Source organism: Balaenoptera physalus, assembly GCF_965194825.1.
Source record: "Balaenoptera physalus genome assembly, chromosome: 2".
Lineage (NCBI taxonomy): Eukaryota > Metazoa > Chordata > Mammalia > Artiodactyla > Balaenopteridae > Balaenoptera > Balaenoptera physalus.
The window spans coordinates 175,219,654-175,240,305 of NC_138883.1; the positions used below are offsets into that span (position 1 = coordinate 175,219,654).

Genomic DNA, 20,652 nt, shown 5'->3' on the forward strand with positions numbered 1-20,652 from the left:
TCTGAAGACAAATATTGGCAAATACCACGTGTCCCAAGTTATAGTTTAAGAAATAACACAATCTGCAATATTTCATGAAGCTGTTTATTCTTATTATTAAAACTTGGACTCAAGTAATCCTGGTTATTCTGGAAAAAGCACCTTGTTGTAGGGATCATTTAATCATCCTTTTCGACAATCACCTCTCCATGAAGCACCTTTCTTCTCTGACGTAACATATGAAAGTAGAGTTGTGGAAACACTTAATTGAAAAAAGGAAACAGAGAAGGTAAGCTATGGTTGGAAATCTTTTATGCTTGAAACCTCTTAAACATGGCGGACTTCGAAAGCAAGCACATCATATACAATTGCTACGACCCCCCTAATATTTACAGGGCTCAGGGTAAGCATACAAATGGAGGGCCACATACCATACGCCTAAATATTTTAATGCCATAAACTATCAGTCCTTTCAGCAAACTTAAATATTTTGATAAATATATCTTCATAATGACCTGGAAGGCCATGTTTGAATTTAGAATTCTATAACTCTTCGGAATACCGTGCCAGAACACTGCTGCACAAGGAAAGCTGCCCCACCTGGCCCCTTCTCTCCGTTCCATCGGCTGTCCTGTACCATGAGGGGTCTTGGGAACATCTGTGTGGATGTCCAAGCCCACACAACCCAGCTGCATCCATCCACCTCACAAACAGCTGCCCCCTGATCTCAGGGATGTGTACACAGTGTTAACCCTCAGGAGAACAGACTGGGGAAGAGAGTTATGCAGTCTAGATGCACGCTCAGTGCCATCTGGGTTGCAAATTCCATGGTCCCGGTTTTCCAGGACGTGATCTGAAGGAAGGGGGTCCTGTGTGGAGTGGTGATCAGCGGTGAACCAGGACAGGGCCCTCTATCTAAAACTGGGCCCAGAGCAAAAGCCCCTCTTGGCTGGGCATAAGGGTAGTCTGGTACACACACACAAACGTATATGTATTAGGTCAGTTAGACAAATGGCCATCCACCCTGTCAAATTTGGAGAATTACTTTGAGCCAATTTGAACCAGTACTTTAAATCATAGGGTAAATGTTGGTGCATGAACAAATTAACATCAGCTACAAACAATACAAGTATACAAATATCTCTGAAAATGATGAACATAATAGCCAAAACTAATGAACCTAATGACAAAACAAGCTTTGAATATTTTGCTTAGGCAACTGTGGGTAACTACTTTTTGAACTTAGCTCAAATGGAGCCAAAATGCATAAAAGACTTCATTTTTTTATTTAGGTATCCAACCTTCATTAATGTAACCATCATATTATACCTAAGGGCCTAAATATATTCAGGCCATATAGACTTAAAGCTAACTGACCGATTTTTGCAAATACTTCTATAACATCTTGAGTAGTTTAGTAGAAGTATGGGCTTGAGTTCAAACCTTGATCTTAGTTACTAGCTGAGCGATTTTTAAAGCAATTCACTTAACCTCTCTAATCTCTAATGTTCCCATTGATAAATGAGAACTAAAAGGACTTCTTTTGAGCCCCAAGTGCCCAAAATGTACTTTTATACTTGTAATTAGCAAAGGATTTAATAAGCAAAGTATAATTAGTTGCTATTACTACTAATACTAATAATCAGGTGGAAAACACCCCCCCTGGCTGGCTGATCCTCCAGCAGGCGGGGCTCTCAGGTAACTGACAGCCTCCTAAACTGAGAAGCAGCTACTGGCAAAGGCTGGTCTTCACAGGACACCTGAAAATGCACAGTCACAAGTTACTGGTTTGATGGTTTCAAACCATGATCTCTTGGGCCCTGGGCTTCCACAGAGATGCCTCAGTGGCTGTGAGGAAAAAGGCAACCCAAGACCTGAACCTGTAACTATGATAGGACAGGTCCGGCTCTGCTCCAGGTGTGCTGCCATGCACCAGATGTTGCGAAAAGCAGGGGAAGAAACAAGTGTCATAGGCACACCATCCCCGAGCCCTGCTGAACTTGCCCTGGTGGATAATCGGAGGAGAGTCAGGCTGAGATGGGAGAAGGTGAGGGGAATAAAATCACTATATGACCATCAAGGCAATTTTGATTTTGGAAAAGCTTAAAAGTTGGAGGTCCCAAGGAAGTGGCCAAATTTTATGTTCATCCTCTTTAGATGAAATATTTCATATTGCGTCAATGTCAATTTTAGATTCTATAAACATTTCTCATTTCTCTTTTCCCCCGCACTGACCCCAGAGTCTCTAATTTTATTGAGGAGGGCAAATAACAGCTTTGCTTTATCTTCATATTTCCTGCTAGTGATTATCAAAATCTGACCTAAAAATACACCACTTTGTATTTAAATGAAATGAATAGAGTCTCACCAATTCACTGCAACTATTGAAAGGTGAGGAGAAATTAGTGGAAAGACTGAGTTATTCAAAATATTTTAAGAAAAGCAGTTTTTTTATTATTTTCTAGTACACAGGGCAACACACATAAGGCTAACAAGTACTCCTGGATGATCTTTCCAAGTATGTGCTTAATGAATAGAAATGACCTCAGATTTTCTTGGATAAAATGTTCATGTTCGATATATAATTCTAAATGCTTTCAAAGAGTTCACTGCAGGCTTTATCTTTTCTTTAAAAACATAAATCATACTAAGCTTATTTTTAAGTGATTTTGAGAAGGCAATCATTTGTGTGTTAATTTACTTACCTTTTTTTCTCACAACTCACCCTTCAGTTATTTCAAATTATGAATACATGTGGCACTGAACGGAGGTTTTGATGTATTTGTAAGACATTATTCCTCCTTATTAATCTGGCATTTTATGACATCTTCTGAAAAACTTTCACAGCATATGCTAAATCAAAGTATAATACTAATAGAGACATACTTACATGGTATATACGAGGCCATGGTTATAAGAAGAAAATAATAGTAGTCAAAAGAGACATTGTATTTATTGGGAAGTCTTATTGAGAACATTCCTGTTTTCTTCACATATGGTAAGGCAGCGTATATTGTAAGAAGTTCACCAGCAACTCCAACAGGATATAAGATGATAAAAAAATTATATCTGGAGAGAGAAAAACCTGACAATTATTTTCTAGAATAATTATTGGATTTTATATCATGACTCTTTTGCTACTACTTTATTTAAGCTTAAAAATTCTCCTTTCTATACATACTTATATTAACCTCACGTAACAAGGTTAATTTTTTTTCACTTTAATCATTTGCTTATTAATTTAATTATCATCGTTTTTTTCTTTTCTTATAGTAGTTTCCATTTTAAGTGGCAAGAGCTTAATAAAGTAAGAAGTCAACTTACTTTACAGGACTGAAATAACAATACATTTTAAAGTCAGTGACTGATGCAGTTAAGTATGATAAAGTATACAAGTATTATAACTATTACAGTGTATTGTAAAGTAAATGTAAGCATTGTAAGGCATTGTAAAAGTAACTGCTTTGACACCTGGAATCATACTGATTTTTTTTTCCCTGCAGCTAGTCATTAGTTGATCAAATGCTGTGTTTTTAAAAGAGACCAGTTATGATCCTAATTTTATATCTAAATCTTGAAATTGCCAAAGTCGTTGTTTGGAGACATTTGGAAAACGCTTTGTGGCTACTAATTAAAAGAATGACTATTTTAGAAAACTGATAAAACCACCTGAAGCGTCAGTAACTACTAACGAACATACTGTCTAAAACTGCTTTCACGACAAAACAAGGAAGACAGGTCGTTTCCTGAATTTGCACATTAAAGGAATAGTCAGCTTGCTTAAAAGAGAGTTGAGAGAGTTCTAGTCAAAATCCAAATCACAGTTTGTTCATTTGGATTGCGGAGTATCCTCCAACACAGAGTGGGCCCAGCATCACTTCCGCCTACAGTTAGAGGAACACTGCACAAGTGTCCACTGGTGGACCCGCAGGACAGCCTCAAGCGCCCAAGGTAACGACATTTCTTAAGTCTCCTTATTCCTATGTGCCAAGGATATGCAAGGGGGGACAGAGGGGGGCAGAATTATTTGCCAAAATAGATGAACTGGTAAAGAAAGAAAATGATCCTTCTACTGTCCCTCTGTGTCCCCTCCTTGCCTTGTGCATGCCACCTGCTTCCTCACCAGCCTTGTGTAGTTATGTGTGGATTATTTAAATCAATTTTTTCCAACCTCAATTTCCTACCTCAATTTAAAAGTACATAACTGAGCATTTTATATTCCCTTCTTAAGTAAGACATTCAAACCTCTTAAATTTTTTTTTAACTTTATGTGACTCTCAGATGATATTTTTGGGGGGGTAAGACTGTTCTTTAAGTGAAAAAAAATCACACTAAGTATAAACTAGGTTAAAGCCTTAAAGACGTGATTATTTTTAATGAAATGGGAAAAAATTACACAATTTATTTGACTTTATTTGCACTTTAAAAAGCCTCTATGTCACCAACTCTCTAAGCTCTGATGGCAGCATGACAGATTTAACTACTTATTCAGAAAGAGATATGATGTTTCCTTACAGATTCCTAATTGTCATCAAAAAATTTTTTGAAGGGAATGCATTTTTGAAATTAAAATGGAAATCAATATGAAAACATAACATTATGCATTTATCTATTCAGTGGGTTTTTCTAGGAACACGGCTGACAGATAAATAGAATCAAAGTATATCCAAACCATCACAGTAGGGCAACTCTTTATAAATAAGAAGCCATTTTTAAGCTTTACTTGAGAATAGCTTCAACACTGGAACATAAATATAAATGTTATTTTAGGTTATTTAATGGGGTTGGCTAATATATGGCTGGTTGGGGTCTTTAAGATTTTTGACATGAAACATAATTATTCACGATTATGCTTAACTGACGTGATGTATTATGCTAACATGTGCATTCAAAAGTTGAAAGATTTTATAGTAACCTGTTTAACATTAAGGCCATTGACAAAGGATTTCTAACAGCAAATTTAAACATGCAATGGTAGAGTTTGGAACTTTTCCAGAAATTCAAGACATGCAAATGCATTCTAAAAGGCGGGCAAAGCATTAAAGACCATTATCTCCCGCAAACAAATTTTATAAATACAGCAAACAAAAAGAGACTATATTATGAATTAGTATTTTCAAAGGTGCTAGAGGTCTGAAAGACTGAGGTCATTCAAAATGGCATGAGATGCATTCTGGGATTAGAATCCAGCTACATTCCAAACTGCCAATCTTGCCAAATGCTTATAAATGGTAGTGCAACCTTCTTATGACAGACGAAACGTTTAAGCTCAAACTATAATTTTGAAGTATTTTGTCATATTCAAAATGGTAAGCCACAAATATCTAAAAAAGAGCTAGAGAATATAAAAACGTTTGAAAGGATATATAATTAAGAGTGATTATCCTTTGTAGGGGGAATATAGGCAATTTAAAAGGTTTTTATTCTTTTAGGTTATTTATATATACTAATTTATTATATTTGAACATGTACAATATGAGTTATTGAAAAAGGAGTAATTAATTACTTAATAAAAAGTGTTAGGCTTTTTGTATAAGGGGAGCAAAAACAAGTCTGACACTAGTTACGAGTTACCTTTATAAGTTAGCTATGGATTAATACAAATATCAGAGTTTTAAAAAATAATGGAAATATGGATATAGCATTGTTTTTAATATCACAAAGCAGTATTTACAGCATCAGAAAACTGGGAATAATCTAAGTTCTAGCAATATAGAACTGAGTCAGTCATACTATGGAATATTATGCAGCATTAAGAGTTAGAGAGTTAGATCTAAATGGACCTGTACTGATTTAAAAAAAGAAAAAATGATCTCCAATATATAAACAAAAATCAAGTATCATGTCATCCTATTTATGTTTTTAAAAACTCACATCTGTATGTTCACATTGCTGTTATTAAGAAAAAGTCTGATGGTAAACTCCCAACTTTCTCTCTCTGAGGGAAGGGAGTGGGGCTCAGGTACAAGTACAAACAGGAACTTTCCATGTTTATTCTATATACTAAAACTATTTGAGATTTTTTTCACAATGAAAGCGTATTACTTTTGTAGCTTAATAAAAAAATTTAACGAATGAAAATACTGTCGAACTCTTGTATTCCACCTATGTGGGATACCTACCTATCTATCTATCTATCTACCTATCTATCTTATCTATCTAACTTATCTATCGTATCTATCTATCTAATTTACCTATCTACATAGACGTATATGGGATAGACGTTTCTTAACCCAACTGCCCCCCTGCACTTCTCACCACCTGGCATTTCTCACACCTGTTAGCTGTTGTATTTTCTGTCCCCTCCATCTTGAGAGGACAGAGATTTTGTTGCACTCACACCTGCACCTCAGGTATGCAGTAGGTACACAGCATATGTTACTGTTATTATTGTTATTTCGACTCTAAGTGCAACATGGAGAATGAAATGAACAAATCTATGCTGGTTTGTGATTTGTTCTCCAAAGGGCACAAATAATAAGTTGTTTTTATAATAACTTTGTAAAATATCAGCTGCTCGAAGAACGCATACTTTAAAAAGGACGGAACATCTTCTGCTTTAAAAACTGTTGCTTCGGGAGAGCTATGTTTAGAACCCTTGAAATATAAATTTTGTCCTCATAACAAATAATACAGTTTCAAATAAGGGTGACTTTTTTGTTTGTTTGTTTGTTGTTGTTCTGGCCGTGCCGTGCGGCATGTAGGATCTTAGTCCCCCGAGTTCCCTGACTGGGGATCGAACCCGCGCCCCCTGCAGTGGAAGCAAGGAGTCTTAACCACTGGACCGCCAGGGAAGTCTCTAAGGGTGACTTTTTTAAATGTCTGTCTCTGCTACTTTATACACACACAAAAAAGTTGACATTGTATATATAAGATACTAAAACTTGTGGACACTAGGTTGAATATTAAAGTAATTTAAATCAATCAGTGATTGATGTAAGGGCCACTGTTAGCAATTACAAGAACAGTATGTATTTAATTCAATGAAAGTCTGTCGTGTTAAAATAATTTCTATGCACTGGAAGTTTCAAATAATTTCTTTAATATGCATTTTGTTACTAAAGCTTGACTATTTTAAAAGTTTATTTTTAGTGTTTTAGCTTATTTTCCTAACTTTGTTTTGTAGAATAAAAACTTTGTGAGTTGTCAAAAAAAAAATTTAAGTCAATCAAACAAAATGCCATATTTTTGTCCAAGAGTTGATTTAATGTAATCCCAAAGATGTATATTTTGCTTTCAAGGAAAAATGAATGACCGATTCAGAGGCTAAGGACACTAATGTAGTTTGGCATTGCTTTCACTCAAGATGTATGTTAATATGACTGTTGCCTGGTCATTAAATTAAGCCTTTAGAATGCAAGTTATAACACTGCTAATTTCAAAAACAGCAGCCTCCTGGCAACACAGGGCTAAGACACACATTTTAATTCTCTGTGTTAGCTCAGCACACCAAACACGCATGCGCAGGACCGAGAGCAACTAAACTGCAAGACATCGTCGCCACCTGGCCCATTTAATGAAGTATGGCAAGTGGTCGAGAAGACTGAATGTGTAGAAGGAATAGCGAGTGATCTCCGTCACCGTCCATGCGACCAGAAAAAGCACCACGCTCTCCTCATTCTGGATCTGCAGAATTACAGAGAAAGCCACAGGGTTGTTTAACCTTGAACTTCTTTCTCCACGAAGATATTTTCTGTTTATTATTTAGTACGTGCCTTTTATCATAACGGAGAGCTAGGGTTAGACAGATGCAATACAGAAAACGCAATGCAATCACCATTACATAAGTCTTTACAAACACGCGATTTAAATGTGCTCTAAGCACAGGAATGGTCAAATTTCTATTGGGTTCTCTGTCTCACCCTTCACTCCAGCCAGTAACTCAACCATCCCAGGACAACATCAGCCCCTCAAAACCAGTATGGGAACAATCTGACCCTTGGACTTTCTATTGGTCGTCAAATCACACCCATCCTACTGCAGCACTAACTCCCGAATCTGCCCACTCACTGCAGCCCTGCTACCGAGGTGTCAATTCAGGACCTGATCACCTCTCATGCAGACAGTCCCCTATGCAGTCTCCACTTCAGAGGTGGACGTTTTCTCTTAAAAGCAAAACACAGAAGCAAACCAACAGAAACAAAATTGGAAGGTGCTAGTCCCGGGATTTAAAAGCTTCATGGCTTCCCCACTGCTTACCAGGAGGAAAGGGTAAAACCCTCCCACCTGAGCATGATGTTCAAGGATCTTTACAGCTGGAGCTCAGAAATCTCGACTTCTGGTGCAACGACTCAACCCCACCCCCAGCTCTCTCTGGGGACACAAAACTTTGTATTATTTCCAGAATATGCTCTGAATGTGTCTTAACACACGCCATTCCCTCTAATTATCAATAGAATGCTCCTCCCTTTTCATTTTTTATAAATTTATTTACTTATTTTTGGCTGTGTTGGGTCTTCGTTGCGGTGCGCGGGCTTCTCATTGCGGTGGCTTCTCTTGTTGCAGAGCGTGGGCTCTAGGTGCATGAGCTTCAGTAGTTGTGGCTCACGGGCTCTAGAGCACAGGCTCAGTAGTTGTGGCTCGCGGGCTCTAGAGCGCAGGCTCAGTAGTTGTGGCTCGCGGGCTCTAGAGCGCAGGCTCAGTAGTTGTGGCTCGCGGGCTCTAGAGCGCAGGCTCAGTAGTTGTGGCTCGCGGGCTCTAGAGTGCAGGCTCAGTAGTTGTGGCACACGGGCTTAGTTGCTCCGCAGCATGTGGGATCTTCCCAGACCAGGGCTTGAACCCGTGTCCCCTGAATTGGCAGGCGGATTCTTAACCACTGTGCCACCAGGGAAGTCCCTGAATGCTCCTCCCTTTATCAATACTTCCCATGGAAAACCCTTTCTCACCTTTAAGATCCAGCTAACCACCACGGGCTCTGGAAAACTTGTCCCAAACCCCTCCTCTCACCCTGAGCAGTCACGTGCTCCCGTTCCTTGTTCTCACAGTACTGTGTTCATAGCTGTATTATAACACTTGCCAATTTCTATCAGGATTTGTCTGCCAAACTCTCGTATATCTACAGCCCTCAGCTGATACACTCCTTCCTCGGGGAAGCCTTCCTTCGCTCCCTAAGTCAGGCCAAGTCTGCCGGTTACTGCAATCCACACGGGCCTCTTGTTTCAAAGCACTAACACTAGTATAATCAAACAATTATTTCTGTAGCAACTTGTGTACCATCTCTCCCAATTCCAGGCTCCATGAGGTGGGAACCATATGGGTATTATAAATAGCCAGATTCCCGGCACAGCGTCAGGAACAGAAAAGGCGTGTAATTCATACTTGTCGGACGAGTCAGCATCTGTAGGGCTGCCCCCTACTGCCCGACGGTCAGTCCCCCTGACAGCTGAGACTGACTTACTCATCTCTGTAAATCCCGAAGTAAGCACAGTGCCAGGGGTATAGAGTGCACTCAATACATGCTGGTTGAATTAATTAAAGATGGGTGGAAAGATGCCCATGGGATACCACTGTGGGAGAAGATTAAAGAGTAAAATCAAGCAAGAGATTTTCTGTAGGATAAAAAAGAGGCGGAAGGGATAAATTGGAAGACTGGGATGGACACATACATACCACTATATATAAAATAGATAACTAATAAGGATCTACTGTATAGCACAGGGAACTCTACTCAATACTCTGTAATGGCCTATATGGGACGAGAATCTTAGAAAAAAAAGAGTGGATAGGGACTTCCCTGCTGGCGCAGTGGTTAAGAATCGCCTGCCAATGCAGGGGACACGGGTTCCAGCCCTGGTCCGGGAAGATCCCACATGCCACGGAGCAACTAAGCCCATGCGCCACAACTACTGAGCCTGCGCTCTAGAGCCCGCGAACCACAACTACTGAGCCCATGCGCCACAACTACTGAAGCCTGCGCTTCTAGAGCCCGTGCACCGCAACAAAGAGTAGCCCCCACTCGCCGCAACTAGAGAAAGCCCGCGCGCAGCAACGAAGACCCAACGCGGCCTAAAATAAAAAATTTTTTAAAAATTGGAAAACCCCATTTTATATGGCTATAAAAATGCCAATTTTTGGTTTTGCTGGTGTCTCAAAGCCATTCTACGAACGCACTAAGTCAGTGTACAATCACACTTAACATCCAAACCCAACCTTTCTTTGGCCAAAGGTTCTGCTTCCTGAAATACAGTTAATGTTTTGGATTCCTATTACTAAGAAAGCTTTCCTGCAGGCGCAAGGAGACGAAGTGTCGTGTCACTTACTGGTTTTATACTGTGAGTAACGAACCACACCATAAAGATTCTTGAACTCACTTGGACCCCAGCCACAAGCACAGAAGTAGGGACAATTCCTTAAAGAAAAAAACAAGTCAACCACTGCCCTAAGTGCAATCTATGCCAAACATAAAAATTAAATCAAAAACTCACCAATTAAACAGTGGACTACCTGTAAGCAAACACACAAAAAAAATCACATGTCAACAGCATACAACATAAAATAAATTCCTGTCATGGCTGGTTTTAAATGCATCTGTAGGGAGTAAATAATCAGCAAAATAAGACTGATTTTGCTCAACTGATATATTTTCAAATAAATATGACAGTGACAGAAAAACAGCGTCGTCGGAAACCTACCTCAAGCAAGGCAAATGTCTGGAAAACTTTAAGTGTCTTCTGAATACTTTTATATAAACCTTTGTGTGTTCCTTTTTCCATATAAAAACGTACCATGGCAATAGCTAGTACCAGCCACCTAGAGAAAATAAAAGCGTTTTATAAAATTCTATCACAACGAATTCCACTGAATCCTGTAAAGAAATGCCATAATTTATACAGTAATAACATGTATGTGCTATTATGCTCTCAGTTCATTATTCTATTTTAAAAACCCATAGGAAGAAATGACAAATATCGTTTTTACATTGACTCTTCAAGGGAATAAGGAGAACATATTCGAGATCAACTACATACAAATGTCAAACAATGTGCATTGTATTTTTGGTCTCAGCAGATAAACTGACGGACTGAAGAAACAGGTTTCTGTACCAAAAATGAAGTCATTATAAAGCATTTAATAATTATATAAAAATTTGAGGTGAAAAGCTGTGTGTGTATAAATATGTATTTTATACAAATATATAGTATATATTTATAAGTAATTGTAGGTAAAAATCTTTAAAAAGAATCCTTAATTAACATTTTTATAATTTTCTCTAACTAAAAACAATTGTGGTGCCACAGAAGGGACACATATAGAAGGTCAGACATAAGCCTGCTTTTAAACAGTGTGTTTTAAAACTAGTGGTTACCAAGGGTGGAGTGAGCAGGGGGGAGGGGCAAGACAGGAGTAGGGGCTTAAGAGATACAAACTAGTATGTATACAATAAATAAACAACTAGGATATATTGTACAGCACAGGGAAATACAGCCATTGTTTCGTAATAACTTCAAATAGAGTATATTCTATACAAATACTGAATCTCTATGTGGCACACCTGAATCACCTATACTTCAATTGAAAAAAAAGTTTGTTTTCGAAAAAGAAAAAATACATATGCCCCCTCCCCCCTTTTAACTTACACTTATACATTAAATATAGTTGCTGTGAATTAATGGTACTTAAAAATACAAGCTACACCTGTGGAGACCAGCTTTCTCACCCCGGTACTCAATCTCCAAGAGCCACTGATGAGAGGTAATTTTTTTTTTCCAGTTTCCATTGCAATTACAAAAGCACTTTGAAGTTTAAAAAAGTTGTGTCACCTGTAACTTTTAAAAATCCTTAATAATACACCCATGGAAATGAATAGCTATCCCAGGCTTTTGAAAACAGTGGTCTCCAAAGTGTCTAGTTAAATGGATTTATGAACTATAAAATTTATAATAATTTTATACAGGTTTAACTTTTTAATTAAAGAGCACTCAGTAAAATAGACGAATGGCTTAAAGGTGCCTGCAAAGAAACGACCGACTGAGTGGGGTGAAAATGCAGACTCGATCAAACAGCAAGAAAATGGCAGAGAGGCACTTCCACCCCGGGAATCTCTTCCCAGCACACAATGAGGTTAAAAACAATGGCCTTTAGTGAGATATGACAAGAAATCAGGCAAGTGCCAGAAACTATCACAAAGACCTTTGCAATGCAGAAGTATTAAGGATAATAACAGTGATAATGATAAGTACACTTTCAGCGCGCTTTCAATGTTCCAGACACTGTCCTATATGCATATTTAATATATTAATATTTCATCCTCACAATAACCCCATGAGGTAACGACTACTACTATCCTATTTCACTGCTGTGGAAATGGGCAGAAAGGGCCCTAGAGCCAGTCAGCTGGGACCTCAACTCATCACTCATCTCACAGCCTATGCTCTTGAACTACTCTGCTGTACTGGTCTGGCTCTAAGCATATACTGTGCCTTGGGATATTAGCTAATCACAATAATTCACGTATTTAAATAGTAAGTAATTTTTAAAGCTATACAGAATGTTACGCTCAAATATTTTAACTGATAGTAGTACGCTATCAAGAAAGTTTGAAAGCCACTGTTTTATACAAGACAATCACCATGCAGAGATATCCTGTGACTTACCCTAAGGCTTAGAGTAAGTAAGTTAATGGTGGAGGTCTCCTAACCCTCACTGCTCTTGCCTTTCTACTGCACTATGGCTTTTACTGGATTCAACTCACGGTTCCATCCCGCATCAGAGCCAACACTCAGTCCTGTGCTGGGCTAATCTGAGTGTGCTAATCTGGATAATGTTTTAGGTACCTTCCAGGTTTAAAATGTTCTGATTTCATTATCCTCAATTCCAAGTCCTTACACTACTTCTAACAAGAAAACAAAAAGCTTAATATTTTCATTCACATTTTCCCATATACTTGTCTTTTCTTTTAGACAAATCCAAATCAGATTTTTACCAAAGACCGATTTAAGAGGTAACTGTTAACCTACAGTTAGTTAAGGATTTTTAAAAGAATTCATCAAAAGATTAATTTAGATGGCAAGTTTTCTACATTTTTAAAGGCATGATATAAAAATCCATGCATTTTAACAGCATAACAAATTTTACTGTTGTCCCATAGGTGGCAGTATTGTACCAACTAGTACAGTATTACAATACTATCACCACTAACCTGTTGGAAATAAAAGAAATCAACACTCTGGGGTTAGAAAGGACCATGGAACTATCTATGCTAACCTCCCATCTGTTTTTTGGTAAATATGGCCATGAACTCATCTGAACTAACCCGTGTTCACCTCCTAAGCGCCCCCCAATCACAAAGGGTGAGAATCAAAGTCTCTCTTGAGGGCCCTACATTCAGCTAACGTTGTGCTTCCTATATCCGTCAGTTTAGTAACTGTAATTTTTAAAATTTCCCAAAGCAACCGGAGTGTCTACAATTAGGAATTCTTTTTTGGACAGTTTTTTTTTTTAAATATGCCAGAGCTACTGATTGCCTAAATATGAACCCAAACAGACACTTTCAGTCCCTGACAAAACACTCTCTTTGGAAAACATAAACATGTGTTCCACATGTAGAAGGTTTCTCGCTTGCTTAATTCATTTATTTATTCATTTATCTTCAGGATCAATACAGGACAGGTACTGTGCTAGGTGCTGGGGAATTAGGGATAAACAGGACATAGTTCTGGCCTCAAGGAACTCTTAAGTGAGTAAGTGGAGACAGAACACTGCAGCAACGAGAGAGATGTGGCATAACTTCCTAAACACCTTCTAACACTCACTAAATGCCTTCTTCTCATGCCACTATGCCTACAATCTCCCTGAAAAATCTTACTGAAGGTGGAGCTCTTTCTTCTAGCTGCCTTCTGGTGCTTCTTTTTCTCCTCAGATTTCTTGGAGACCACCTGCTTTTTGAAGAACTTGGTTATCTACACCTATACTCCTTTTTTTTTCTTAATTTCAACACCGCTTTAAAATTTTTTTTTATAAACTTCAAACATATACAAAGGTATAGAGAATGAATGGTACGATGAACCCCCATTTGCCCACTGCCCGGCTTCAACCAGTATCATCTTATTAACAATCTTGTTTCATCCAAACCTCTATTCACTTCTTTCCCCACAAGCCTTCCTCCCTGATTATTGTGAATCAAACCTCATACATCCTATAATATGATTCATAAATGCTTAATTATGTATCTCTAAAAGGTTTATTTTTCATAAACATAACCAAAACACCACTATCCCATGTGAAGAATTGAACAATAACTTCTTCAATCACAAAACTTAGAGTCAAGATACAAATTTCCTTAACTGTCTTATAATTTTTTAAAATCATGATTGAAATAAGATTCATACATTGCAATTAGTTGCTATGTGTTTTATGACTCTTTTAAATCTATAGGTTTCACCTCCTTCCATCCATCCTCATCTCTCCTCCCCTCTTTCTCGTGAAATTTATCTGTTGAAGACCCTGAGTGGTTCCTGCAGAGTTACCCTCGGTCTGGGTTTTGCTAATCGGATACCCACATGTCATTTATTATGTTCTTCTGGCCCCTGTATTTCCTGTGAGTGCGTAGTTCGTTCTAAAGGACTGATCAGACAGATTCACATTCAAGGGTAATTTCTCCGTTATGTTGTGTACTTCCCCAGGGAGCCCGAAATTTCTGGCTGTCCCTTTTCTTTGTGATGTTAGCACTGATGATCATGGTCCAGATCCATTATTTCGGCAGTTACGGAGAAATCATGATGTTCTGACTTTATCGCTTCTTCTTTCAACCTCCTTCAAAGAAACCATTTGGAGGCTTGTACCAGAGATGATCTTTGACGTTCATACAATCCATACGTCCGTGTGGTGTTCACTGACAACTCTAAACTTCCTTTCCTAGACTACATGCAGACTCGTTTAGTAGCCAACATGTGTTTCAATTTATCACACATAAGGCACTCATGCCAACAGAGTTAAGCTGAAAGGTTCATAAAAGAAAAAAACCAGATAAACTGGACTTCGGTAAGATTAGGACCTTCTGCTCTTTGAGAGACACTGTGAAGAGAATGAAAAAGCAAGCCATACCTGATAGAAAATATTTACAAATCACATATCTGATAAAGGACTTGTATCCAGACTATATAAAGAACTTTCAAAATTCGATAGTTGAAAATCAAACAACAAACCCATAAAAAGTGGGCAAAAGATGTAAACAGACCCTATACCAAAAAAAGGTACACAACTGGTAAGTAAACCCATGAAAAGATGCTCAGGGTCATTAGTCACTAGGGAAATGCAAATTAAAATCACAGTAACACAATACACCACTTAGAAGGTATAAAGTTATGACGACTGGCCACACCAAGTGCCGATGCGGCTGTGCAGCAACCGGAAAGCTCATTCACTGCCCGTGGGGATGTACTGTACAACCACTTTGAAAAAACAGTTTGGCAGTTTCATAAGAAACCAGCAACGTGACTACCATATGACGCAGCCATTCTACTCATAGGTATTTACCCAAGGAAAATGAAAGCGTGTGTCCACACGAGACTTGCATGCACATGCTCACCACGTCATCTGTCATAGCCCCAAACTGCAAAGAACCCAAATGTCCATCCACAGATGAAGGATAAACAAGTTGTGGTAGGTTCATACATGGATCCACCTACCTCGGGAATATAATATATGTCTGTCACTTAACACTTCAAGAAATGTACGTGCTAACGCAGACTATGTACACTGTGAGAATATCTTACATAGTTTCTTTCTGCATGAAGTGCATTTTTAAATTCACCACTAGGAGGAGGAATTATCATTTCTAAATACCCACTGTGTGTGTCCAGCACCCTGCCGACCACTTCATATCCACTATTTCTTAATTCCTTGTAATAACCTAGCAAAGTAGTTGGTTTGCTCCTTTGACAGATGAGAAAACCCAGGGTCAGAGAGGTTATGGAACTTATCTGAGGTCACCCAGCTAAAAAGGAGTGAAAACATAACCTTCAATTAACACCTTCCCGTACTGTTTACAGGTTAAAATCCAAACATGTTAGCGAGGCATGTAAGGCCTGTGCAGTGAGCCAGGCTCCCCGTCCAACTTCCTTTCCCAGCCTACACTGCAGGCCCACTTGTGGTCACCCCAACGGCATGTCAGCATGAGTTGTCCCCTAACTCCTGCCCTTTCCTCATCCCTGCCGAGTAAATCCTACTCATCCTTCAAAGCTCAGCTGGAATGCGATGGTCCCCCTCCGCCCCCAAAGCTTTCTCTGATCCTCCCTACCTGTCTGACTTGACACCTCTGCGGAACTTACTTCATCCTGTCTTTTATTGCAATCTACAAATGCCCCAGGTGGCACTTCTACAAGGACAGGGCCTAAAATATTTAGCTTTTGTCCCTCACTTGACCTAGGATAAAGCACTAACACATGCGGGCTTCGAAAGTGTTTGTAGCAAAGCAAAAAAATAAAAAAAGAGAGAGAGAGAGAAATGCTCACTTTCCTAGTCAAGCATCTGTTGTGAGCAAGTACAATAAAAATCCTCACATCCTTTAAATTACATTATTACTTAATTAAATTAATTACATCCTGTAGTTCTGCTCCAGGAATTCATCCTAAACAACAAATTCAAGAGAAACAAATTAAAGCAAAACGTCATTAGAGGCATGATTTAGTCCATTACCGTACCTTAACTCTATTCCCTCTTATGTAACCATAAAAGAGTGTAATTATGAAAACTACATAGAAATATTTGGTGAAACAGTGAGTGAAAACAGAATATCCTACACAGCAGATACTGTAACTACAATACCCTATAATGTGCATTCATTCACTCAACAAATATTTCTTGAGTGCTTCACGGAGCTGACACTGATACAGGATGACACAGACAATAGGCAACAGGATGAATCAGTAAAATTCATCGTACAGTTATACAGTAATAAGTACGATAGAGAAAAATAAAGCAGGCAAGGGGGATAAGGAGTGTTTGTGTGCGGTTGCTATTTGAATGAAGATAGCCACGAAGGCCTCCCTGAAAATGGAGATTTGAGTAAAAATCTGAAGGAAGTAACTCACATGAGCGATAACAAGGAAAAATGAAAGGCCATGCTAAGCTTATAGAATTAGGCAAGTTCTTTTCTACATTTATGTAAAATTTTATTTCTTAAATATTATTTTGATTGTTTTCAAAACTATTACAAAAAAATTAATAAACCCTCCAAAGTTCTGCTAAAAGAGAAAAACAAAACAAGCAAATGAACAAAAAGAACCTTTGCATTAGCGGATGTAAACTAGTATATATATAGGATGGATAAACAACACGGTCCTATTGTGTAGCACAGGGAACTCTATTCAATATCCTGTGATAAACCTTCATGGAAAAGAGTATAAAAAAACAACGTCTGGGGCTTCCCTGGTGGCGCAGTGGTTGAGAATCTGCCTGCCAATGCAGGGGACACGGGTTCGAGCCCTGGTCCGGGAAGATCCCACATGCCGCAGAGCAACTAGGCCCGTGAGCCACAATTACTGAGCCTGCGCGTCTGGAGCCTGTGCTCCGCAACAAGAGAGGCCGCGATAGTGAGAGGCCTGCGCACTGCGATGAAGAGTGGCCCCCACTTGCCACAACTAGAGAAAGCCCTCGCACAGAAACGAAGACCCAACACAGCCATAAATAAATAAATAAATTAAAAAAAAAAAAGTCTCTTATAAAAAAAAAAAAACAACGTCTGTATGTGCATAACTGAGTCACTTTGCTGTACAGCAGAGATTCACACAACGTTGGAAATCAACTCTACTTCAATACAAAAAAAAAAAAAGTTGCTAAGAGAGTGAATCTTAAATGTTTTTATTCCCAAAATAAACATGGTAACTATGGGAGGTGATAGATGTGTTAACTAATCTTATGGTGCAAATCATTTTGCAATACATACATATACCAAATAATCACACTGTACACCTTAAACTTACAGTGTTCCATGTCAATTACAACTCAGTAAGGCTGGGGGGGGAAAAAGCGAAAAAAAACCCAACAACAAAGAGCCTCTTGCTATCCAAACCACTAAATGTACACGCGTGTGTCCCACTTTCAACACCACAACTTCGCCAACTCATTTACCCCTCTGCCCCAACCCTCCAATTAAATCGGGAGGCTTTCTTGCATCTCATGCCTATTTCCAGAATTAATCCCACTTAGAATATCTACCCTCTACATAAGCAAATCCTATCCCTTCTTCAAATCTCAACGCCTTTAGAAAGCCTCCAAAGAGTTAATTATACGGATTATTCCATTTCCGTTCCCCTTGCCTTTAAACAGATATAAGAATGGCAAGGGACCTTCTCAACATAGGCAGGGAGACAAGTTTCGGGGAAGCAGTAATTTGCTGAGCCACGGAGGAAGGTTAGGAATGAAGTGTGAGAACACAGCTGAGAGAACATTTAATTCTGCTTCAGGTCGGGTAAGAGACCCAGAATACTTCAGAGGTGGCTTGGCTAGAAGTCACAGCAGAAACATAGGGATTATTATCCAAAGAATGAACAGCCTGAGCAAAGATGGAGAGAGCCATGAAAATAAAACTGCATGGTGTTTGAGGGCATAGTGAGTTACAGGAGATTTCAAAAGCAATAAAACTGGAAAGAGGAAATCAGGGAGATATTGCAAAGGGCCTTGAACGACAGACAGCCTAAATCCCTTCCACTACAGTGGAGGTAATGGGGGGGGGGGGTCACCGAAGGCTTTAAACTGGAGTTATGCATTGATTTTCATTTTTTGAAAAGGTAACTCGGCCTTCAAAAGGGAGAGTGGCCTGGGAAGGAAAGAGACAAGACCAGTTAATAAATGGTAGGTGACCCCGAAGTGTTTATTAACTGGATGAGACTAGCACAGAGGAGAGAGGATATTTTCAGCCTCCAGGGTATCTAAAGGCTGCAGCACACAGTGGGTACTCAATTGTTCTCCAGGAGCTTTGACTCTATTAGTTTTCCCTTTCAAGATTATAAAATTTAGTGAAGTGGAAAGAAGTAGCACGGCTCTGGACTCAGACTGTGCCGAAATCCAAGTCTGACACTTGCTGGTTTTGGGAACTTGAGCAAGTTACTTCACCTATTTGTGCCTCAGTTTCCTAGTCTATCAAATGTAATATCATGCACCCCTCACAGGACTGCAGAGGACCTGAAATGACATACTACACCTAGAGTGACCGACACAGTGCCTAGCGCACAGTGAATCCTCAATAGATACCAATATTCTCATTAACTGTATTTGGTATTAAGCACATAATAGGTACTCAGTACTGCATCAAATCATTTATTAAATCTTTATCAATCACATTTTTCTATAAGCCCTAGAGAAAGTTAAAGGTATTAAACGTTTCCCCAGATTTGTGTAGATTAATAATACTTCATGTGATAACGGGAAAATAACTTTTTTAAACGGCAATGCCATTGAGAAACGGAAGAGCATTTTCCCAGCCGGTTTTGAAAAGCGGTCGACACATGTCACTGTGACAGCTCTCTGCAGAGAGATAGTCATTGTGTAACCTTAACTTGTAAGTCGTACTCAAAGCCACAAATAAAAGTACAGGGTATCAGTCACGGAGCCAACAAGATGCTGGACACGAGTGCTATGCTCCGATCCGGCAGGGTTTTTTGAAAACCGTCCCAAGTAAGAAGCTCTCGGGAGCACTATTACTTAAAAAAAACCCAAAACAACAGCAAAAAACCCCGTAGCGACACGAATAGTTAGGAACACTGCCCAGCCATCGGCGGCACGAGGACACGCACTCCAGGGGCCGGCGGCCGAGGACGCGGGTCTGGGCCCCCGGCCGGACGGCTCCGGGCTCCAGGGTGGCGGGACCCCGGCGCTTCTCCAGGAGCAGCAGCAGTAGCGGCGCCCGAGGCGGCCGGGCCGGAGCCGCCTCCCCCGCGGGGCGGCCCCGCATTCCTGCCCGGGTCTATACTTAACCTCCGGCCCGCGCTCCGCGGCCGCCGCGCACGCCGTGCACGCCGTGCACCGTATTAGGCAATGCCCGGCGAGCAGGGCCCCGGCACCCCTGGCCCCCCCGACCACGCTCCATTCAAGCCCGGAGGCGGCGGCGGCGGCGGCGGCGGCGGCGGCGCCCCTCCCCCACGGCCGCCGCGCGCGCCCCCGCGCCGCGACCACCACGCCTCCCGGCGCGCACGCGCGCCCGGCCCCTCGCCGCCCCCTCCCCGGAGCCGGGCGCGCCCCCCGGCCCGCCGGCGCCCGGAGCGGGGAATGCCCAGCGGCGGCGGCGCGGGGAGGGCCCCTCTGGTCGCACGTACCCCGCGGTCATGGCGATGTTGTAGAAGGTGAGCCAGGAGGTGGCCAGCAAGCCCCGGCGCCTCCCCTTGCCCGCGGCCTCCCTCTCCTCGCCGGCCTCCGAGGCGCCGCCGTTGGTGCCGTCCTCCTCGCTGGACGCCATGGTGGCCGCGCAGCCGGGGGACGTGGACGAGAGGGGCAGGGGAGCGGGAGGGGGCCCGGCCGAGCGCGCCGCTGAAGCGCCGCCGCCCGCTGCCGCCGCCTCCGTCAGGCGCCCCATGTGCAGCGCGCAGGGGTCTCGGCGCCGCCAGCCTGGCCGCCCGCAGGGGGAGGAGCGGGCGCCCCGGGCCACCGCCCCGCCCCGCCCCCGGCCCGCGAGAGCGCGCGCCGCGCGGGGACCCGGCCGCCGGTCCTGGGCGCAGGGGCGCACGGGGGTCCCGGGAA

At 41.0% G+C, this 20,652-nt stretch overlaps 2 protein-coding genes across 2 annotated transcripts in view; one reads left to right on the forward strand and one right to left on the reverse strand.

Annotated features, from left to right (window-relative positions):
• Positions 1 to 70: 70 nt before the first annotated feature.
• HACD1 (3-hydroxyacyl-CoA dehydratase 1) lies at positions 71 to 20,598 on the reverse strand. Its single transcript, XM_082452943.1, has 7 exons — positions 20,232 to 20,598; positions 10,607 to 10,728; positions 10,404 to 10,418; positions 10,239 to 10,327; positions 7,484 to 7,605; positions 2,870 to 3,048; positions 71 to 241 (listed from the first exon to the last, which is right to left on the reverse strand). The coding sequence occupies exons 1-7, from the start codon at positions 20,486 to 20,488 to the stop codon at positions 159 to 161; spliced, it is 867 nt and encodes a 288-aa protein (XP_082309069.1). The 5' UTR covers positions 20,489 to 20,598; the 3' UTR covers positions 71 to 158.
• LOC309656442 (uncharacterized protein) overlaps positions 17,328 to 20,652 on the forward strand; it is a 14,924-nt gene continuing 11,599 nt past the window's right edge. The window contains exon 1 of the mRNA XM_082452974.1: positions 17,328 to 20,258. Within this exon, the coding sequence (XP_082309100.1) occupies positions 19,954 to 20,258 (305 nt within the window). The 5' untranslated portion in view covers positions 17,328 to 19,953. The remainder of the gene's footprint in view (positions 20,259 to 20,652) is intronic.